We start from the raw sequence: 22,567 nt of genomic DNA, 5'->3' as shown, positions 1-22,567 counted from the left end.
CCTCTGTGGCCTGAATGGGGACTTTCACATGGGTGCTCGGGATAACTTCAGTGGTTCCAACAACATGTGGCTCTCTGATGCCCATGGCTCAACCACAGGCGTAGGCAGTCTTATACCGGGCTTTCTGTGGATGGCTGGATGCTGTGATGGGCCCCACCAGGCCTGCAATGAGGCTGTGGAGCCTTGGGTCCACGTGGAGAACTGTGTCCACTACCTCTGTGCCACCGGGGGCTCAAGGGACACTTTCCATGTGGTGATGGGGAGCTCTGTCCAGGAATGCCAGTGACATGGCCTCCCTGTGCGGCCCTAGAGACACCTGGTGGCCTGTGGTGAGTGGGTGTTGCCAGGAGAGGGTCTTTCTCATCTTGATCTCACCAGTTGTCTCAATGCCACCTCCATGATGTTTTCCTAGGTCAATACCACCCAAGCTGCGTGACTGCACACCCTGCTGGATAACTGTCTTCCCTGACGACCCTCCCTGATGAAAAGACTTCAGTAATAATGACAGCTGACATTGAGTGCTATCAAGTCAGCCAGGATCATCTAGGTTAGGAGACTATCTGTAGTAGCAAACTAACCTGATATCTCCCTGGCCCGACATGACCAAGGACTATTCTCTCTTCTTACGCATTCCACAGTATTCTCCAGGACACCATTCAAGTTCACTTCCATCCTGTGATGCCACCCTCGTAATATGTGCACCCCCACTCTTCAGTCCTTCACCTTGGAAGTCACATTCATAATTCATAGCACTTTGGCCAGCATTAGTCATGGTCCCACCCATCGGCAAGGGGGCCTGGAATGGGGAAGCCTGTGGGCATAAAGTGGCTATAAGTGACTCTGCCATATGAGTCACTTCAATTAACTGATTGAAGCTAAAAGAAATGCATTGGCTCAAACTAAGTAAAAGCCATGTGACATATCCCAGTGAAAGTGCTGTGATTCTGGGTTCACGGAATTTCTTTGTATGCCAGTTTGGCTGTTCTTGGTTACAAATAACAAGAAACCCCATTAAAACTCCCTTAAACAAGTCAAAATTTTAGACCACATAACTGAAAATTCCATGGTGAGATCAGGCATGGTTTGATCAGGGTGCTGAGGCTGTTTCTCACCTTTTCTCTTAGTCTGTGGTCCTCTATGGTGTTAGTTTTGTCCTCAGGCTGACTTTTCTTGTGGTGGCAAAATACTGCAATTCCCAGGCCTCCAATGCACATTCCCCACCATCCAAACCCCATATCTTTTCTTCCCCCAATTACTAAACAAATCCCCGGGTTTCACTTTGATTGGACCCTACTGAACCAATCATTGTGGCCCAGAGCTTGCCTTAGGCAAATCTAGTCCTAGCCTCAGGAGCTACAGATGGGAGAGATCCCCCCAACCCTCACAACTGCTGTTCCAGGGACAAGGATACAATGGGAATACACCTCTGTGGGCTCACATTCCCAAACCAGTATTTCTTGTTGCAACAATCCTCAAAGAATGTAAATGCCCAGAAAGACCTGCCTTCTGAGACCTAAGCCTTCGGTCTGGAAACCACAGGGGTGAATGTGTTTTCCACGCCTGAGGTCCCCCGCCTACAAGAGTTCCATTGTTGGCTGTTGGAATACACACAGCCGGTGCCCCTTCCACCCCACCCGTTCCAGGAAGGGAACAGCTTTCAGAATTAGTCACGCTATCAACATTCCACACAACAATGCTGTTTAATCCAAAGGGCAACCCTGCAGGGTGAGTGTTATTCTTATCCCCATTTTACAGATGGGGAAACCAAGGCCCTGGAGGGAGACTTCCTTGCCTGAGGTCACACAATAAGAAGAAAGTGGAGCTAGGATTTGGACCTAGGCTTTCTAGCTCTGAGTTCCTTCCCTCTCCACCTGTGGGCCTATTGTGTGCCCCCAAAGTGTAATCTACTTAAGGAGAATGGGTTACCTCATTCATCTGTTATGGGCCCGTGATATAGTAACTATCAAGAATGGATTTCATTAATTCACTGAACAAATATTTCCGGAGCACCTACTATGGGCCAGACCCTGTGCTCAGTGTTGGAGACACAGAGGGAATAGAATAGACAATGTCCCTCACTCACCGAGCTGACATTCCAGAGGGGAGAGAGACAAACATAGCCAAGAGGTGTATAATTAATTATACAGTATATCAGAAGGCAGTGGGGCGGCCGGTTAGCTCAGTTGGTTAGAGCGTGGTGCTAATAACACCAAGGTTGCCGGTTCAATCCCTACATGGGCCACTGTGAGCTGCGCCCTCCTTAAAAAAAAAAAAAAAAAAAGGTGATACGTGCCAGTGCCACAGGAAAAAATAAGGGCGAGAACAGGTTGGAGGGCGGAGGGGCGGTGGTTTCCAGGTGGAAGCTGTGGTTTTAAATAGAGTGGCCAAGGAAAGCCTCATCAAGAAGGTGATGTTTGAGCAAAGCCCTGAAGAAAGGAGATGAGAAGGAACTCATGCGCACATCTGCAGGAGGAGTGAATCCCCAGACGGAAAAGCAAGTGCAAATACCTGGAGGCCAGTAAGGTACCTGGGGTGTTAGAGGAATAGCAGGGAGTAGTGAGTGAGTGAAGGGCTTATGGGGAGGAGGAGATGAGATCAGAGAGGTGACAGGGAACCAGTTGGAGGGGGCTTATGGGTCGCGGTGAAGACACTGCTTTTATTGTGAATGAGGTGTAGTTAAGGAGGTCCCAATCAGGAGGACCCTGACCTGACTCAGGGGTTCATAGGTTCCATCCCACTGTGTGTGGCCAGCAGACTGTGGGGGAGGGGCGGGAGCAGAAGACCAGGGAGGAGACAGCTCCTCCCTGTAGGGAGAGGATGGAGGCTGGGTCAGGATGGGGCAATGGAGGTGGGGGATGGTGGGTTCTGAAAATATTCTCTGCAGTCTTATTCTTTCTTCCCACCATGCTGTCTGTTCTTGGGACCCTCAAAGGTTTGTGGCGCCCTGTTTTCATTTGTCACCACACACACACACACACACACACACACACACACACACACACACACACACACACACACACACACACACACACACGCTGTGGAGTCAGACAACCTAGCTTGCAATCACAGCTTTGACACTTAATTAACTGTGTGACTGCTGCTAAGTGACTGAACTCCTCTGTGTCACAGCTTCCTCCACTGGGAGAATTATGCCTGCCTAGCAGTAAGTCCTGCAGCTGCGTGCATGCGTCAGGATTGTTCGTTGAAAATAGAGACGGTTAGCAATAGTAGGCAAATGACTCAGGGATGTGCAGGGCTCTGGAGCTGGCTCTCGCTGGGCACAGCATCACCTTTTTGGATACTGAGGTGCAGGGGAAGGGGGATGGGAATGCTGAGATGTCAGGGGTCCCGCTGCCAGCAGGCTGCTGGGTCAGTACCTCCCCATGGCCTCCAGTGCTAGCCAAGTTCTTAGGACTGCAGACTCATCTCCCTGCCTCTGCAGCCAGGCAGCAGCCTGCCAGCCCTAGCGCCAGCCACAGAGCCTCAGCCACCCACCACTGCCAGGCCAGAGCTGAGCAGCCAGGAGGGGGGAAGACGCCCACCACTAGGGAGGTGCAGAGCTGAGTAATGAGGGGTCACAGACGGGGAACTGATCCAAGAGAAGGAAAAGGAAGACATTGTGGGAGGGCAAAAAAGAACACAGGCTTTTATCTAAAAGGAAAAAATTATATGTAATATATTTAATATACAATCTATACATAAATATATTACTACCTAAGTTCAATTAAATTATTTGACTTTTAGGTTACCCAATCCTAAATTTCCTTTTTCTTCCATTCTTTTGCTCTTGTTTTTTAGTCTTGTGATTTATTATTTTGTGTTAACTTTAATTTTAAGATTTTTATTGATGTTTTCCCAACTTTCATTTTGAATTTTTTCAGTTACAGAAAAGTTACATAAACAGTACAGTGCAATGAAGCTAAATAACCTTTGCAGAGATTCACCAGTTCTTAGTGTTCTGCCTCATTTACTTCATCTCTCTCTACCTGTGTCTATGTTTACTTAGTTTTCTTCGGTGTTTCTTGCATCTCAGAAGTGTCCTGCCCTTCTTTGTGTAGACATTTCCAAAGACAGTCTCCTCCACTGTTAGTTGTTCATCAAAGTCTTTTCAAAAGGGAGTCACAAAACATGACCAAGCTTTTCCTCAATTGTGCCTTTTCCTCTGGCCATGGGCAGGCTTGGGGTGACAGTCCTGGGGATGTTTTCTGCATACACCCTACCCTGATACATTCCCCAGAGTCTGTGCTGTGATGGTGGCCACGTAGGTGGACAGTGGGTCTGAGATGGGAGATGACAGAAACTATTTATAGGCTTGGTTTTTCTCATTGGCAAGAATTCCCAGGATGCTGAGAAATAGCAGCCAATCACAGCTTCAACAGGGTTTTCAGGGCCAAATGGTTTCAAAGGCAGAATGAAGGGGTAATATTTCAAATGATTTTATTATATATATATATATATATATATATATATATATATATATATATACACTTTAAATGTGACTAAAGTCAAATTGGCCTGGAAGACTCATCCCAAAAGAGAGTCAACCTCCAATAAGAGGCTGCATGCCCCCCAGGGTCCCAGTGTGCACAACTTTACCCATCCACACATCCACAGGGGGTCTCGGGTCCTACCCCTCCCTGCCATAAGCCCCAGCCCCAGCCCCAACTCACTCTTGGATGTGGCATGTTCAGGGCCAGCCCTTGGAGGAAGCTATGGTTGGCCTGGGTTCGGCATAAGCCCATAAATGTCTGGATATCCAAAGATTCAGGAAATGATGATGGCAAAAGTCTCTAGGTGGTGGTCCACCAGGCTGAAATCAGCTCTTCGATGTGTTCTGTTTGACCTGCATAATTAAAAAAAAAAATCTGATCCAATTTTTAATACTGGAAATCCCACCTAAAGATTCGGGTTTCTGATATCTATTGAACACATAGTAGCAATTGGCTGGAACTGTGTAGAGGCTACCCTTTCGTTTTTTAAATTAAACTTTTTTTTCCCAAGGTCGTACATTTTCAGGATATAAAATTCAAAAGTACAGAAGGGCATATGATGATAAGTGAGTGTCTCTTCCACCCCATTCTGCAGCCTCCCACTGCCCCTCCCTGTTCCCCTCCCCAAAGCAGCAATATTTTATTCATACACAAGAATATACACATACATTATTTTTCCCCTCACAAATGGTAACATACTTCTCTACATCTTGCTTTTTTCCCTTAGCAAATTATCTGGGAAGTACTTCTTTATCTGTCCACGTGAGCTTGCTCCAGTCTTTTTGGTGGCTACCCTTTAGACAGGACAATAGTTCTCCTGTTTGCCCAGTTGCCACCGTACTTCATAATCTCACGCCTGTCCTGCTGCACTTGTTCATGATTCTTGCCTGGCCCCTTTGGCATCTGAGTTTGCAGACTCTGGCACAGGTGGGCAAATCAAGCCTCCTTCTCCGCAAAGGAGCGTTCAGCCCCTCCCGCTCTCTGATGCCTGCAGTTCCCGGACTTCCCGGCAGAGGGAGAAACAACTCCACTCCCAAGACCACCTAAGGGGTCTCCCCAGGGATATTACAATCTTGAAATGTCTAGGCAAGAGATGCTATCTGCCCAGACACAAAGACCCTTTAGCTGGACTGGAATCCCCGCACGGCCTCCCCTTCCTCTGTTTCTATTCCCCCCTGAATTTCCCACTGTGACAAAGCCCCACCCTTCCTGAGTGCTCCCTCCATTCCTTGCAGGGACTGGCCCCTCCTGACTGGGGGTCAGGGAGGGCTTGTCTTAGTCTAGGGTCTGGGATTAAGAAATTGCCTGGGGGAACCACATAAAGGAGGCATGCAGCTGGGCGAGCAATCCTGCTTCCCTGTCCCTCCCTGCTGAGAAGTGGGGGGTCCATTTTCCCTGCCCCCAGAAGACAGTCCACAGAAGACAGATCCTTGATCTTCCAAACCCCCTTTTCCTGTCCTTCACTCCACCCTCCCAATAGTACACTCTCCCTGGCCTGGCTCCTGCAGCCCTCCTCCCCACCCCTTGTGGTGCTGTTGGGGGTCGCCTGGAGTCCAGCTGGTGGCCAGCATAGAGCCACCCCTTTCCTGGCCCTGCCCCTCCCCGTGACCCCAATCCTCCGCCAGCCACTCAAAGGCGCCTTGTTCTCCATCCAGCCCCCAGACAAAAGTCCTTCTGTCTAAAAAGGCTGAATTGGGGGGAGGGGGCACCCCAACGGGGACCATGCGGGGGCCTGCACAGACCCCAGCCGGAAGGAATGCATTGAGGAGGAGGAACAGGAGAGGGAGAAGAGAGAGGAAGGGAGAGTTGCCCAATGCAGCGGGCCTTATCCGGAGTGGGACACAGCCCCCCATCTCAACGCCCACTGTGTAGACCCAGGCTCCCAACACTCTTAGGAAAAGCCTGGGCGAGGAAGTTCTGGCTTAGTGCTCAGGAGTCAGTTCCCAATCTCTTTAGGGCATGATGGCACAATGAGGGAGGGGTCATGGTCTAAGGCCCAACAGCCCCACCCCGCCCCTACCCTTTGTGCATCCCACACCACCTTATGACCTTGGTCATCTCAGCATCTTCTGCTGATCCTCAAACCAAGTCAAGAGCAACAAGTGACTTGGAAGGGGACATTAGGTCTCCCATAATCATCACCAATCCCTTCTCCAAGCTCAACACACAGTCTAAGTAAAAGAAATTAAACTGTTTTACCCCTATAGTTCCCTCCCCCACCATGCCACCAGACAGAAGCCCTACTGTTAAAGACCCTGGACTTTCTTCCTTCCAGGTCCTTTTCTGAGGGGCAGGAGATTGAAGAAAGCCCGCTCCTCTAATGTGTGGGGCAGAGTTCCAGCCCATCCTATTATCTCTACACCTCACCTGAGGCTGCTATGATCTTAGACCCCAGGGAACTCCCTGTCACTAGTGGGGACAGCAGCAGGGAACTGTCTCTTTAAGAGCAGGAATGGGGTGAGAGCCCCTGTGCTTTAGGGAGTCTGACTTGTTCTCTACCTGCCCAGCTTTGCCCAGGTTTGCTTAGGGCGTGGCAGCTGCAGATAAAGGCAGGACTCGGGCTGAACCTGGAACCTACAAGCAGCCTAGGGAGCCACACAGGTGAGCGACTGGGGTACCCTCTCTCCAACCCCCTCTTGGTTCTACCCCCAAACTATCAGCCCCTCCCCTCTCTACTCTCTGTTAAAGACCCTAGAACCTTCCTCCTTCCAGGTGCTTTTCTGGAAGGATAGGGGATTAGAGAAAGCCTCCCTCCCCTAATGAGATTGTCCCCTCCATTGTTCTCCTCTCAGGGGCTGGGTGAGCCAGCTGGGGTGAGGAGAAGGCCCACAGGTAGGATTGGGGTGTCTGGGAAGATCAGGGGTGTCTGAGTGGATCAGAAGTATCTGGAGTATCAGCGGTGTCTAGGTGGCCAGGGGTGGGTTGGGGGTGCCTGGATGGGGGTCTCTAAGTGGTCTAGGGGTGGCTGGGGGTATCAGAGTGGATGGGGGGTTACTAGCTAGACTAAAGATTGGGGTCCTATGGATCTAGGAAAAGAAGGTAATGTTTCCTGAGGAGCTGTAAAATGGGGAGTTGGGTAGAAGATTTCAGGGACACAGGGAATCATTCTGCATGCCTGAATGGCCTGGCCACCATCATGGAAGAAAAGGGGAGAGCAGAGAGCAGAGACAGGACCTCTGGGGCCGGGAAGAAGCTGAGAGGGGTGGGCAGAGCCTCCATCTGCAGGCCGCATTCCTCTCCAAGCCTCACACCAACAGCAGGCATTTCAGGAGCAGCTCAGGGACTCTTCCAACAATGGCCTGACCTGGGAAGAGGACAGCAGACCCCCACACAACAGCTCCCAGTGGCCTACCATGGGAGAGCCAGGCTGGAAATGTTGTGCAGGGGCTGGGGCACAGCTGAGGTCACCATCAGTCTCCCCTGACCTGGGGAGGCCTCACAGTGGGGCAGGGATCCATGGAAAGAGGCTTAAGGGCTGAGACTCGGAGTCCCAGGTGACAGAGTATACAGCATTAAGCTGAGTTCGTAGGGGTTACAGGGTAGCAACAGCAACGTGGGATAATCATAGTGCCAATTTCATTAAGCTGCGAAGATTATACGCATGAATAAGTGCACAGAACTGAGAACAGCGCCTGCCATGGAATGAGTACTCTATAAACGCACGCTCTTGTTACTAGTAACAGTATAGTCAGAGCGACAAAGCCTCCTAGGTAGCTTTAGACAACAGCCAACCATCTAGAGACCTGATCCCAGAATCACTGGGCTGTCCTGCCTACACACCCATTCCAGCTCTCCCCAAAACATTTTGGGTTCCTAAATGCCTTAGTAATGCTCCCCAAAGCTACAGGGCCACTTCCTGGAAAAACGATGCTCAAAATACAATTATGAATCCCGCATGTGGGATTAACAAGAAGCTAAGCGGATTCCCAGGACCTAGTGGCACAGGGAGAGGGTGGGGTCTGAGAAAGAGCAGGAAACGAGAAAGCAACTGGGACGGGGGTTAGATGAGGGCAACAGAGAGAGAGAGAGAGAAGGGGGCGCTCTCTCCAGCTGTGAACAGGAACAGAGCAGGAACTGTTAAATGGGCTTGTTACTGGGCTTGGAGAGGATATGTGTTTTCCCGTCATGAAATGGGATACATAAAAGATGACCTTCAGGGTGGTTGGGGAATAAATAAGTGAAAACCCAGCAGGGTCATTTGTCAGTGCCCCGTGCAGGGTAGATCAAAATAAGTTTAAGCTCTTGCTATCAAAGTTATACAACATATGCTTGTGACTGTGGGGCAGGGGCAGTTAGAGGGCAGGGGGACAACGCCCAGAGACTGGGGGCTTATCACAGGCACACAGGATGGTGGGAGGATGGACTAACCCCAGACCAGGAGGAGACAGAAGGGTCCTCTCCATGTTGGGCAGGCCTCCCTGGAGGAGGAGGAAGTTTGCTGCCAGGAGGAGCTTGCTGGCACGGGCTGGGGTAGGAGCTGGGGCTGGGGCTTGGACTGGGATAGAGACAGGACCAGGGACTGGGGTGGGATGGGTAGGATTGGGGCAGAAGCGGGGGTCAGGGGTCAGGGTGGCACAGAAGATGAGGCTGGGGCTGCAGCCAGGTCAATTCTTTTCCCAAGTCTGCCCCTGCCCTCACCCCAGTCTTGTGTTCTCTCCTCCACACCCTGCCCTGGGCGGCAGCAAAGTCTGGGCATGGGTGGGCAGGCTCCGAGCTGTCTAAAGAAGACACTCCCGGAACCGGGCCTCCTGCCACCTGGCTTTTAATACTCCATTTTCCAAAACACCCTGAGGCTCTGAGAGTCCTGAATTAGGTATCCCTGGCTCCTGCAGAGCCAGGCCTGGTTTAAATCCGGCCTCCTGGCAAGGAGACCCTGGTCACCCACTTCCATCTCTCAGAGCCTCAGTTTCCCAATCTGTAAGATGGGGATAACCATAGGCAACTTCTCCCTCATTTGGTTGCCAGGGTGATTCACTTAAAGCCTCAAGTCCATGTCCAGTGAGTTGTTGTTGCTGCTCCCTCATCAGGTCTGATCTCTCAGCCAGCCCTCACTGCACTTTTCGGCTCCTTCTTATCTCTAAGTCTTCAGTGCCAGCCTGTCTGCCCCCGGGGGTGAGCTGTGTACCCTGGGTGAGGAGGGGAGTAGGAGGGGATTGGGAACCAGAGGCCCTGGTGGCATCCTGGTGGCCCTGCTAAAGCTGGCCCCCCCTCTGCCCCCCCCACTCTCCAGGCCAGCGCTCCATCATGCAACAAGTGGTCCTGAGCCTGTTCCTTGTCCTGGCGGGTGAGTACCATCCCTGAACTGCCTTTCCCCTGAAACCTCATGTGTCTTTCCCAGGCTTTCTGCCTCCCCTGTGAGGTGGTGACTGTCAGGTCTCTGAGGGAAAAGGTGTTGCACTGGTGGTTTCAAGAGAACACAAAGACAGGACTTCTCATAGCAGCAGCTCACACAGCTCCATGGGCACCGTCTTGATGCCTCGTTGATGACAGCAAGGAGAAGACTCAGCCTTGTGCTACTGTCTTTCACACCTCCCTGACACTTTATTATGAGGGGTGACTGGGAACTTAGTGGGTATGTAGTAAGTTACTGATTGTGCCTCAGTTTCCCCATTGGTAAAAATGAGGACAATGATTGCACCTACTTACAGAGTCATTGTGAGGATTGAATGAGTTAGTACTTGAGAGGTACTTAGAACAGTGCCTCGTACACAGTAAGCACTACGTGTTTGTGCTTTAAATATAATTAAAAATTATTAATCTCCCTTTAACAAAGGAATAACAGAGTTTAGGCCCAGAGCTAAAGCAGCTCAGTGCTTCTCGCCAGAATTTAATCCTAGGCCTGTGCTTTCATTGTATTTGTTTTTCTGTTACATGGAGCAAGACTGGTATTCCATTCAGGATAGTGATGGCAAGTTGCATTTTTACATAAAGTTACTAAGTTCATAATGAGTAAGTTGCTTTAAAAGGGAATGGTGAGCAAACATCGGAACAGGTGGGGTGTGGATGTGGCAGAATGGGGAGATCAGCTCTGAGAATGGCTGGGGACTGATGCCATCTGCCATGTAGACAAGAACATTGTTCCGTTTCTGGAGGAGGCGTGGATTAGCCAGGTATCTGGAAACATCAGGCCAAAAGGTGGCCAAAAGCCACCCAGATTAAAACCTATTTCAGGAGGCAAAATGCTGGTGTGGGGCTGAGTGGAGGGTCCATATCTCAAGATGGGACATGCTAGTTTGGGGCTGGACCCCTGCACTCTCAGGAGGCAGGGAACTATCCGTCAGGGGACCTTATTCTGAGGTCCTTGAGGCCCAGTGGCTCTGCTTGCCAGCGTCACTGAACCCAGCGCCACCATCTCCTCTCCTTCCCCACTTCTCTCACCAGGCCTTCCTGCCCTGGACGCCAACGACCCGGAAGGTGAGTCAGACTGTACTCATCTACCAGTCCCACCCCAAATTCTCCCCTGGGACCCCTGCATCCTGGCTATTGTCCTGAATTCATATTCCTTTTTTCTTTCCTTTTAGATAAAAACAGTCCTTTCTACTATGGTAAGAGCTGGTGCCCCTCCCTTCACCCTCAATACCCCCACCCGTCTTACTGTTTTGTGCCTAAGTTCCCACACAGGGTTGGGTGAGGGTCTGATGTACATGAAAAGACGCAAGGATAAGAAGGGGCTTGGACTGGGGCATGGACCAGTAAACACAGTGGATTCAGAGAACAAGACATACCAGCCTGGTCCTCAGGAACATGCATGACTATCAGGTAAGACAGTTAGACACACACAGGAAGTGAGGACAGTGCACAAGAAGCTGTTGCTATGGTTCAAATCAAGTCTCCTGGAAGAAGGGTTGACTTGAGAAAACTGTCTGGAGGTGCTGAGCTATTTGGCCCAAATCCTCCTGTGGCCTCCAGGGTCCAGTTGATCTGCTCTCTGGCACCCCTCTGTCCTTACTCCCCCCCCCCAGCCCCCCACTGCATCTGCTCAGGCCATAATGGCCTCTCTGCTGTTGCTCAGACTGAGCAGACAGACTCCCAGTCTCTGGACCTTCGCGTCTTCAGATCCCTCTGCTTGGAACACTTTCTTCTATATTGTCCCATGGCTCCCTCCCTCTCCTCCTCAGGTCTCTGCTCAGAGGGGACCCCTCAGACCGACCTTCCCTGATCACTCTCCCTAAAAGTGCTACCCTCTAACTTTCTGTCCCCTGGCCCTGTTTATATGCCTTTAGACCGCTGCTCTCCACCTGACCCTACATTAAATCTCTTGTCACTTTCTTCTGTGTTAATTAGAATGTGAACACAGAAGGGCTGAGGTTGTTTTTTGCACTGCTGTATTCCTAGCACCCTGTATATCATAGGTGCTCAATGCATCTTTGTCAAGTGGCTGGGATGGGGAGGACATCAGCCGGCATTGAGGGCCCCTTCTGGGTTTCTCCTAGATTGGTACAGCCTGCGGGTCGGTGGGCTCATCTGTGCAGGGGTTCTGTGCGCCGTTGGCATCATCGTCCTCATGAGTGAGTGGAGGAGCTGGCAGGGGAGTGGGCAGGGCAGGGCTGTGGGTCTCCTCTCCTGACCATTCCTCTCTCCCCAACAGGTGGGAAATGCAAATGCAAGTTCAGCCAGAAGACCAGGTGAGATGGGTTCCCAGTGTGTGTCTACTTCATACTGGACAGACACCTTTCAGGGGTGAAAGAATTAAATCTCACAGAAAGAGGTCAGGCCTCCAGGGTCTGCCCTGGAGAATTCCTGTCACTAAAATTTTCCAGGTTTATTCCTCAGACCTGATAATGCTCAGAGAGCCCAAAGCCTGAAATGTTTTGATCCCTGGGATGGTACAACCCTCCGATGGAAAAATAGACAGGAAGTGGAGGGGAGGTTGAGAATCTTCTAGTCTTGAGGGAGAGGACAAAACGGGTGGGTACAGACCTCACCCCTTTTCTTTTCCTAGCCACCGGCCAGGGGACGCCCCGCCTCTCATCACTCCAGGTAAGACAGACACAGACACAGATGAGGCTGAGGAGAACATGAGACATGAGGGCTGTGTGTGTGTGTGTGTGTGTGTGTGTGCCCTGGGGAGAAAGCACTCCAACCACTCTCACAAGCTGACCCCATCTCCTCTCCCAGGCTCTGCCCGTAACTGTTGAGGACAGATCAGCTGAAAGAGCATGGAGGCCTCTCTTTCCCCAAGTTCTGGCTCTGCACAGGACCTGCACCCCACGATGGCATTCTCCCTCCTCTCCTCAGACCGCCGTGCTAGGCCTCATCTCACCTCTCACTGGAGGGGTCTCTTTGTTCAATTTTTAATCTAAAATGATTGTGCCTCCTGCCTAAGTAGTCGAGACTCCCTATGTACGCATTGGGGGCGGGGTTGGGGGCCAGGAGAAGGTAAATACAGACTGGGGGCTGCCACAGAAGCTGGAAGTTGAATCTCTTTGTTGGGAAAAAGCCCAGAGGCCTATTCCCTCATGACCTGGTGAATGGCATGGGGTCTTATCTCTCCCTCCATGCCCATGGGAGCTACGTGTGCAATGTAAAATTGTCTAGTAGTCAAATGGGGGACATTTTTGAGACTGAAAGGGAGTGCTAACCAGATCAAATGCTGGACACTGGGGTCATCCTGCCATGACATGAGTACGCAAATAGTTTACGATTATAACAGTCAGACCCCTATGGCCCTGCCATTCGCCCCTGACACCCCACTTTATTACAGGAGACCCTTCCTAATGGCCCTGTGAGATCTTTACATAATTCCTCATGATAATCCTGATAATATCTCACCATATGGTGAGAGAACTTCCAATGAGCCCCAAACTCCCTTGAGGCTCCCCAGTACTCAATAAGACCTCCAAAATGTCCCCAAAAGCCACCCCCAAAATTCCTAAAACCCCTCAAAACACTTCCAACATCTACAGTGCTCTAAGATATAACCCCAAGAAGACACCCACAATAAACCTGTGACCTGTCCCCTGATGATGTCCTTATATCTCTCAAACATCCCATGAGCCCCCCATAATCATGAGTCTACACTCCTTAGAGACCTCCAAAAGCTCATTATTGGCAGCCAAATGCACCCCTGGGATCTCCCCCTCTATAGCACTGCTCCCTGGACACTGCCCCCCACCCATGCCCCTCAGGAGACACCCTCTCCCAGTGATCCCACAACAACAGGTAGGGCAGATGCACAGCGTTTATTGAGCTCATATACCTTCTGCCCTCAGCCCTGTCACCCACTTGGGAGAGGTAACCGGGGCTCGGCCGGCCGTAACAGCTCTCGCTTTCCCACCTATTCCCAGGCCAAGAGCAAGAGGGAGGACATGCTGGGCTTCCGCCACAGCAGGCGTGGGCACAAGCAGCAGAGGAAGTTAGCAAGCCTGGCAGTAAAACCAGCCCAGCAACTGATGATGTCATGGAGGCGTGCACTAAAAGCGATTGGCCAGATTGAGTTTAGAGGAGAAAGGAAAGCTATTTCCTCCTGAGTATTTTCACAGGGAGCAGGAGAGGTGAGGGTGGGTTGAATGGGGGGGGAGGGGGGGGCGGGAAGGGGTGCTTCCAGACCTCATGGAGCTCTGCACATTACTCCCACCATGACTTCTGTATTCTGCCTCTATGCCCCTGCCTGAGCCCCCACGTCACCTTTGGTGGGGAGCATTTGCCCCCAGCCAAGATGTTACTAAGAGGGAAGGCAGCTTTTGCCTTAAACTTGCCCTGTGGCCAGTATCTCACAGAACCAGCCATAATTCCAAGTGGGGCCAAGAGGCCAGTCAATGGGATGTCCAGAGGCCTAAGACTCCCCATGCCCCACCCCCATCTCCCACCCCCAGCCCCAGCCATGTCCAGGGTCCTGACTGGTGTTAGGCACTGAGGTCTAACTCGTGAACCTGGTAGATCTGTGTGGGGCCCTTGAAGCAAGCAGCAAACAGGAAGCGTCTGCTGGCCATAGTGATGTGGGCAAAGGCCCTGGGGGCCACCAAGGCCGGGGGCCCCAGCTCCTGCAGCGGTTCCAGCAGCCCCTTATCAGGCTCAAGGTGGAAGACCTGGCTGAAGGCGAAGTCGCTGCCCAGGATAGCCAGCTGGTCCCTGGCGATGAGCAGTGGCTGGAAGACGTGGGCACCACGTGAGGGAAGTTGCTGCAGCAGGCGAAACATGGAGCCATCCCAGCGCATGACCTATGAAGTGTGGCCACTAGTTAGAGCCTGGCGTCCAGAAAGGCCATGCCTGTTAGCAGTCCTCTAGGCTTTGGAGGACTTGGAACAGCCTGTAAACAGAGGCCTATAGGTCCCCAAACTCCTGCAGCTTTCTTATCTTCATAAATGTCACCACCCAGCTGCTCAGGCCACAAACTTAGAGTCGTCATTCTTGGCCCTTCTCTCCCACACACCGTACAACACAGAATCCATCAGCAGTGGAATCTGTCAGTTTTACGTACTATGGTGTATGTTTCTCAAGTCTCCTCTGGCCGCACTCCAACCCAGCCACAGTCACCTCCTCCCTGGTCTCCCTACTCCTGTCCTTGGAACTCTAGTGTGCTCTCCACATAGACACCCTATGAACACCTTCTAGGCTTGGACTCTCCCCCTGGCTATACCTCACTCTGGAAGGAGAGTGTTGGAGGAGGTGGGCGTCAGCCTTGGGGCTTCAGGGTGTGGTGTTGGAGTTAAATGTAAGTACTGGCGTGAGTCAGAGCAGAGCCGCAGGTTGAGGGTAGAATCAGAATCTCGGGGCCAGTGTCAGTGTTGGGGGATGAGGAGTGGTTTAGAGTCAATATCCTTGAGGGTTCACAGACTTGGAGTCAGTGTTGAGATGGGGTCAGAGGTCAAAGTGCAGCACATTAAATGGGGTTGGAGTTTGAAGGTCACTCTGTGAGACTGGGTCAGAATTTAGAGGCCAGTGTGCAAGGTGGGGTCAGTGCTGAACGACTTAGCCCACATTGCGTAGTCAGCGCTGAAAAGCCAGCCCTGAGTGGGAGTCAGCTGCGGGTCAGTCTGGGTTTGAGGCCTCTGCTGCCCGCCCCACCTGACTGGGTCTGGGCTCACCATGGAGTCCCCGATGTAGCGTGTCAGGCACAGGAACACATCCCCACTGGCCTGGAAGTGGCGTGTGGCATAGACGTCCTCAGCCTCGGGGATGTCTGTGCGCCGCTCAAAGCGACCTCCAGACCAGTGGAAGAGCACGGGCCGCTGGGAGGCGGAGGCCAGCAGCAGGTGGGGCCGGCCGTCCAGCTCGAGGACCTCAGCATCCGTGTCCCGGTGCCAGGCGTGCAGGCTCTGGCGCGGGTAGAAGCCGGGCCCATCCCGGCACAGCAGTGTGGTGCTGCCTGCTTTGGATGCATCAGCCACCACGAAGCAGGGCTCCCCGTCCAGCCACAGGAGTTCGGCGTCATTGGGCCGCAGCAGCCGCCGTGGGGCCAGGGCTTGCGTGGGGGTCAGGCGCAGGCCCGGGCTGGGCCTGGACCACAACTGTGAGCCTCCCCACAGGCGGGCGGCCAACACAAAGAGGCGCAGGCCCAGCACCAGCGGCTTGCAGGACACCACCGAGGGCGCTGTGAGGGAGTCAGGGAGCAAGGCGCAGGTCAGGCCGGTTGGGCAGGGCAGGCCCACCAGGCAGGCTGCAGGGGCAGACAGGAAGATGGGAAGGGGCTCACCGGACAGCTCTTCCTCGGGCCGGAAGCGCTGCAGGCTGTAGTCCCAGGTGAGAATCAGGCAGCGGCCGGCGAAGGGCTGTGCCAAGATGATGTGGGGTTCCCCCTGGTAGGAGAAAGACTCCACGCCCAGTGCTGACTCTCCAACTGTCTGGAACCAGGACAGCTCTGGGGGTAGCAGGAGAGAGTCAGGCAGGCTCGGGGAGACCCCAAGGGTCCTCATCGCTGAGCCTTGGTTTGCGCGTCTCTGAAACGAGGACCATCATGGTATTCATCTCATAGGGACAGAGTGGAATCTTTTCATCTATAGCTGCATCAACTCACAACAACATGGTAATACTTTATTTTCTAAGCTTCACGGCATCATCAAATAGTTGCTTAGAAACAGCACGTGCAACAATTATTTTAGTTTCACAAAGTCCCTATGAGGTCCAGCCTGTTAGTATATCCACTTTACAGTGAGGAAACTAAGGCTGAGAGACACAGGCAGCCAGTTGTCCAGTAAAATCCATCCTTCCCATCTTCCATGAAACAGGATTGGAGCTGGGCACAAAGCTGCCTAGCTAGAGGCTAAATTATCCCAGCACTCTTCCAGCACCTTTCCGGAAGTTAGGTGTGGCCATGTTCAGACAAAGTTCCCAACAGAACAAGGGCAGAGTGGTGGCCATAATGCTCACCTCTCTTGTATGAAGACGGTTCGCCCTGGACTTGGTCTTCTTCCCTTTCTCCCCATGAACTGGCAGATGGACGTGCCACAACTCAGTGTCAACCATGAAAACCAGGACAACACCCAGGGGCAGCCCCACTCTCCTGAACTGCTCACCTCAGACCTCCTTCTGCCTCTGTAATTCATAGTATTTTGAGGCTCTTTGTTATAGCAACTTAGCTTTTATGGTAACGATTCACCCAGGTTGCCCAGCGTGGTGGTGGTAGAGTTGGGCAGCTGAATCCAAGTCATAGTACTTCACTCTATGTGCCAGGCCATTTCTAGGTGCCAGGGTTGAACTACCAAGGATACCCACCCAAAGAGGGATCTTTTAAAACTGTCCAGCAAATTATCATCCTCTGCTCAAAACCCACCATGGCGTCCAACAGCCCTCGGTAAAATCCGCTCTCCATTCTGTGGCTTCCAAAGTCCTGTACAGTGAGGCCCCTGTGCCTTTGACCTCATCTGTATCTTTCCCTTCACTCACTCTCCCAAGCCAGACCTACTTTCCTTTGATCCTCAAACAGGATAAGCTCTATGCTGCCTCAGGGCCATTGCACATGCAATCTCTTTTCTTTACAGTGCCCCCCTCTGTATTTTACTTAGCTGCATCCAGACCTAATGCCATCTCTTCAGAGAAGCCCTCTCAGATGCTCCATGTAACGTAAGACCCTCCCTTAATGTCCCTCATCGCTCCCTGTGTTTATCACAACATATAGCATACATTTATTTGTGCAATGTTTTATGCAATAGCGGTCTCCCCACTCCCCAGGACTGTGAGGCCAGGGCTCAGGGCTACCTTCATCACCACAGTGTGCCCATTGCCTCTCCCAGGGCTGGGCACAGAGAGAACCTTGGTGAATGTTTGTTGAATAACTGAATAAAGAGAACCTTTAAGTTAAATTTTCTTTTCTCTGAGTCCCACAGACCTAAAACATGTCTTACACTTCGATGGCGATGATGATGATAGCTATTATCAGATTAACAGCTTTCAGATTGGAACTCAAATGGCCACTCCTTCAGGAAGCCCTTCCGGACCCTCTAGCAATGTCTGGCCCTCACTCTGGTTCTGGGCTTCTGCAGCCCTGTAGGCTCCCCACTTCCAGCCCTGACAACTCTGTGCTTCCCCAACACTGGCCCTGATCATTCTGGGCTATCTTTGCCGTCCTCTGGTCTGTGGGCTCTGTGAAGGCAAGACCCAGGGCTGTCTTCATCACTGCCATGCTCTCTGCATTGTCCAGTACCCATAACGGTACCAAAATGATCATAGGAAGTATTTTAGAAGTGGTCATTTTTATATTAATACCATGAAGAGGGCGAACACTTATAAAGGCCTCCCATCCTAGGCCTTGTGCCAAATGCTATGCAGGTGTGGACGCATCACTGAACTCTCAACAGCAATCCTATGTCACTGTTTATTGCCTCCATTCTATAGATGAGAAAACTGAGGCTCAAGGAGGTGATGCTGCTTGCTCAGAGTCTCACAGCCAGAAAATGGCAGAGTTGGAAGTGAGGTCAATCCTTCAGCCCTGGCCACTGTCCCCCTGATCTCCCGCCTTCTTCTGGGAACCCCGGCTGTCCCTCCCACCCAGCCAGGAAAGCCCCCACCTATGGCTCTGCACTTGAACGTCTTGGGGTCCAGGTGGCGGAGCTGCATGTGGGCCAGGGCGGTGGGGCCGGCGCAGGCCCCAGCCCCCACGCTGGCGTTCACGGTGGGCATCCACTGCAGCAGCCAGAGGACACGGCAGTCACACTGGAACTGGTTCCCTCGGAGGTCCCTGGGGCAAGAGGCCGGGGAGGGGCTGCGACCCGGCTTCCACCCGCTGGAGGCCACACTCCCCACCCCCTCCCCAGGCGAGGGTTCAGGATGGGGCCCCACAAGTGGTGTGAAAATATGTAAGTACTATCGCAGCTGCACACATTGTGGGCACAGATATCCCCTCCCCTCTCAAATAATCCCATCCATCCCCACCCACCCAGCCCCCTGAGCCTCACACATGAGTCAGGGTCTCCAGGCCTCGAAACAGGAATCTGGGAAGGGTCTCAAGATGGTTATTGGCCAGGCTTCTGGTGGAGGGAGAGAGGAGGAGGGGTCATCAGCCCCTGTGTCCCTGGGTGATGGGGTGTGGGGTGCCTGTCAGGGCGGGCTGGGGTGGTGGAGGGGTGAGGCCTCGGAGGCACGCACAGGTGTGTGAGTGAGCGAAGTCCTCTGAGAGCATTCTTAGAAATGGAGCCAATCTCGTTGTCCTCGATGAAGCTGTGGAAGGAATGGGGGGTGAGGAGGAGACCCTCGGTTTCCTGCTGTGGCCCCATAGTTTTTAGGGGAACTCACCCCATGGAAGCCATAGGCCACTGGAATGTGTTGAATTCTCCCCCAACACTTGGTATAACCCCAGAGAAAGCCTCCCCAGAAACCTCTTCTCATCAAGATCCCAGCCTACAATCCCAGGAACCTGACCCATCTGGTCATTGCCAGCCTTATAGTGAACCCTGTCACCACCATCACCACCACTGCCACTATGGTCACCAATACCAGCTCTAGCACCATTATCACCAACAATACCTCCACCATCATCCATTATGACCAACACCCATGCCTCTACCATTGTCATCAACCCCGGTGCCAATAACTGCCATTATCACCAACACTGTATCATGCCACCATTGTCACCAACACTGTATCATGCCACCATTGTCACCAACACTGCCACCATCATCACCAACACCATCACTACCACCAACATCACTCCCATCACCAACACCAACACCAATACCATCATTACCAACCCCCACACCAGCAATCCTAAAAGCATCACAACGACACAGCCTTCACAATCAACACCAAAATGACTGCCACCATCATCACCAACACCACCACCATTATCACAAGCATCAGCACTAGCACCAGCATTGCCAACACCAATGAGGTCACCATTATCCCCATCACTCACCTCCTCTCTCACCACCAGCCCCATCACTGCCACAATTTGCATACATACCAACACCGCCACCATTACCACCAAATCCAATACCAACAATATTTCCATTACACCAACACCAACATTCTACCCACAGCCATCTCCCGCATCAGCACTAACACCAATACCAGAATTACCAACGTCCACTATACTGATCATTATCTCTGGTACCAACCTCTCAAACTTCATCATCAGCACACCAACAACATCATTACCGGGGGGTCTGCCATTTTTATCAACATCATCTGCACTCCATCATCCTCAATAGTGCCATTATTTCCTCATGAGCAGCAGCAACAAGACCACCACCATTATTCTCATCAAGACCAATGCCAGCATTGCCACACTGTCGTCACCACCGCCACCATTGTCAACATCCCCACCTAACTCAGGGTTGTTTCTTGTTAATTTGAAACATTTCCTGTCTCTGGCCTCTTTGCACCTGCCCTGGGCTCCCATAAGTCAGGTAGGGCCACAAACAGTCTTGGGTTATCCAGTTCTTTTGTGGCTCTCCAAGCACAGAGAGGTGAGGTGAGCAGGCTGAGATTACAGAGCTGAGCAGGAGCCCTGACCCCACCCAAGAGGTCAGGCCCCTTGTCCCTCAAGAAGAGACTTGTCCAGACACTTCCTCCCCAAGGCAATAAGCCCCTACTTCCCCATACACTGGGAGTCACAGAGGGGCCCCTCCTTCCTCTCCTAGGCCCCCATTCCTGCCCCATCCCCTGGCTTCACTCACAGGTATTGCAGGTGGGACAGGCCAGCAAATGCGTCATCCTCAATCACGGAGAAGTAGTTGGATGTGAAGAGGCTGGCAAGGGAGCAAGAAAGAAAATTTTCCAGAGTTGCTTCCCCTTATCTGACATTTTAACCTTGGCCCCACCCTCAGCCCACATGGGCATGGTCACACACACACATGCATGCAATGTGAGTATGTGCGTGGACACAGATGTTTTCACAGACACACACATATCCATATGTGCGCCCTCCCCCACATGCATGTGCGTGAACACCCACTCCCTTGAGCTTGCTGTTGGCTCAGCTGGGTCCCACTCACAGCAGGTGCAGTGATGGTACCCTCAGGAAGCTGCCGGCCTTCAGCTGGGTGACTCCAGTCCTTACGAGCGAGCTGGGGACATGGGTAATCGTGGGTGAGAAGAAAACTACTCCAATACTCCAGTCCCATCCCAGAGCCATGTCCTGTCTGGGGGGCCCTGGCATGCCACTCTGCCCTGGGTGTATTTCCCCTGCATCTCAGGGAGACAAGCATTTGCCTTCCTCCCTTGGTGAGTGTCCTGGGAACACTTAGCCCACCCCCCTATCCTTCCTCAGGGGCCCCTAATACTGCCCCTGCCCTTTGGAAGTTCCCTTCCCCTCCCTTCCAAATCCCAGCAGCCCCCTTTTGGGAATCCCAACATCCTTTGCTGCCCACCTCCCATGATCCTGACAGGCCCTTGTTTCCTTGAGGACCCCAGCATCCTGCCCCCCAACCCCTGGGGTCCCTGGACTCCCATGCCCACCCTTACACTCACAGTGACAGCAGGGTCGGGGAGAAGCTCTCGGGCAGGTCCGGGGAACCTTCACACAGGGCACTGTCTTTGGAGCAGGAGCAGCTCAGAGGACACTTTCCCTTTGGGGGTCTCCAGGCCACCCCAGCCCCTGCCTCAGCCAGCAGCAGAAGCAGCAGAATGCCTGCCCCTCCCATGCCCCCTCACCCCTGCTGAGGCACCAGCTCCTCTCTGCCCACCCAGCTCTGCCCAGCCTGTGGCCACTACATCTCCCATGCCAGGCGACCCTCCATTCCGCCAGCTGGCACGCTCTGCCCTGGCTTCTCTCTCCTCTTTCTGTTCTCTCTTTCAGTCTGTCTTTCTTCCTATATCTCTTTGGCGTTTAATTTTCTGTTTCTCTCTCTCTCTCTCTCTCTCTCTCTCTCTCTCTCTCTCTCTGACTCTCTGACTCAGTGAGTGAGTTAGTCTGTTTCCTACTTTCTATCTCTGCCTCTCTTTATTTCTGTCTTTGTCTCTTTTTCTGTCTCTGTGTCTCTCAGTCTCTGTTGGCCTCTCTGTGTGTGTGAGCGTGTGTGTGTGTGTGTGTGTGTGTGTGTGTCTCCCTCTGTCTTATTTTTTTTTTAATCTCCCTTCCCCTCCTCCCACGCCCCTTCTCCCTGGAAGTTTGGGAAAGGGACTCACTGGGCACCGGGTGTGCCCAGCAAAGCCGGGTAAGAAAGAAGAGAGGGTCAGAGGCCATAAGAAGAGCAGCCCTGGGGAAAGGACTGGATGGCCCCATGGGAGGGGAGGGGCCACCGAGGGCTGGAGCTGCCTTGGCCACTCCCTGCCAGCCCCCTGCCCAGATTCCCCACTCAGGGAGTGTGAGGAGGATGTCACCAGGGTGGGGACCGGATGGATCTGCAGGCAGGAGGAGGGTGGGAAGAGAGACCACTGAGGGCTGGAGCCGCCCTGGCCACTCCCAGACAGCCCCCTCCCCTGGCTCCAGGAGGGTGTGGTGGGCGGGCGCCATCACCAGGCTTGCAGGGACCAGCTCAAGTCCAGCTACTCCCTCTGGTGGATACATTCGGTAGCGCGCTACCCTGCCCCAAACCCACAACCTCCCTTGCCCGCCCCAAATTAACCCCTTGAATGCCCACCACCCATTGGGGGTAGGGAATCAACCCAAGGAAAAATAACGATGATGCTACCTCCTTCTTCAGCATTGACTCTGTACCAAACTCTGCCCTGAAGGTTGATCTATTAGCTCCTGACCTCAC

General features: G+C 52.6%; 2 protein-coding genes across 2 annotated transcripts; one reads left to right on the top strand and one right to left on the bottom strand.

Moving 5' to 3' along the window:
• The first annotated feature begins 8,902 nt into the window (after positions 1 to 8,902).
• FXYD3 (FXYD domain containing ion transport regulator 3) lies at positions 8,903 to 12,815 on the top strand. The gene is given in 8 exon segments (XM_019710601.2): positions 8,903 to 8,960; positions 9,721 to 9,774; positions 10,872 to 10,904; positions 11,012 to 11,035; positions 11,924 to 12,012; positions 12,015 to 12,115; positions 12,433 to 12,470; positions 12,609 to 12,815. Coding segments are annotated over 7 exon segments (345 nt in total). The 5' UTR covers positions 8,903 to 8,960; positions 9,721 to 9,734; the 3' UTR covers positions 12,629 to 12,815.
• Positions 12,816 to 13,657: 842 nt separating this feature from the next.
• Positions 13,658 to 22,220, bottom strand: LGI4 (leucine rich repeat LGI family member 4). The gene is made up of 9 exons (XM_019710644.2): positions 21,336 to 22,220; positions 20,861 to 20,932; positions 20,543 to 20,614; positions 19,014 to 19,085; positions 18,824 to 18,895; positions 18,437 to 18,606; positions 16,126 to 16,290; positions 15,518 to 16,023; positions 13,658 to 14,650 (listed from the first exon to the last, which is right to left on the bottom strand). The coding sequence occupies exons 1-9, from the start codon at positions 21,506 to 21,508 to the stop codon at positions 14,336 to 14,338; spliced, it is 1,617 nt and encodes a 538-aa protein (XP_019566203.1). The 5' UTR covers positions 21,509 to 22,220; the 3' UTR covers positions 13,658 to 14,335.
• Positions 22,221 to 22,567: the final 347 nt, after the last annotated feature.

Source organism: Rhinolophus sinicus, linkage group LG11, assembly GCF_036562045.2.
Source record: "Rhinolophus sinicus isolate RSC01 linkage group LG11, ASM3656204v1, whole genome shotgun sequence".
NCBI classification, from domain to species: Eukaryota; Metazoa; Chordata; class Mammalia; order Chiroptera; family Rhinolophidae; genus Rhinolophus; species Rhinolophus sinicus.
Note: the sequence above shows the minus strand (reverse complement) of the source record. Positions and strands in the feature narration are given on the sequence as shown.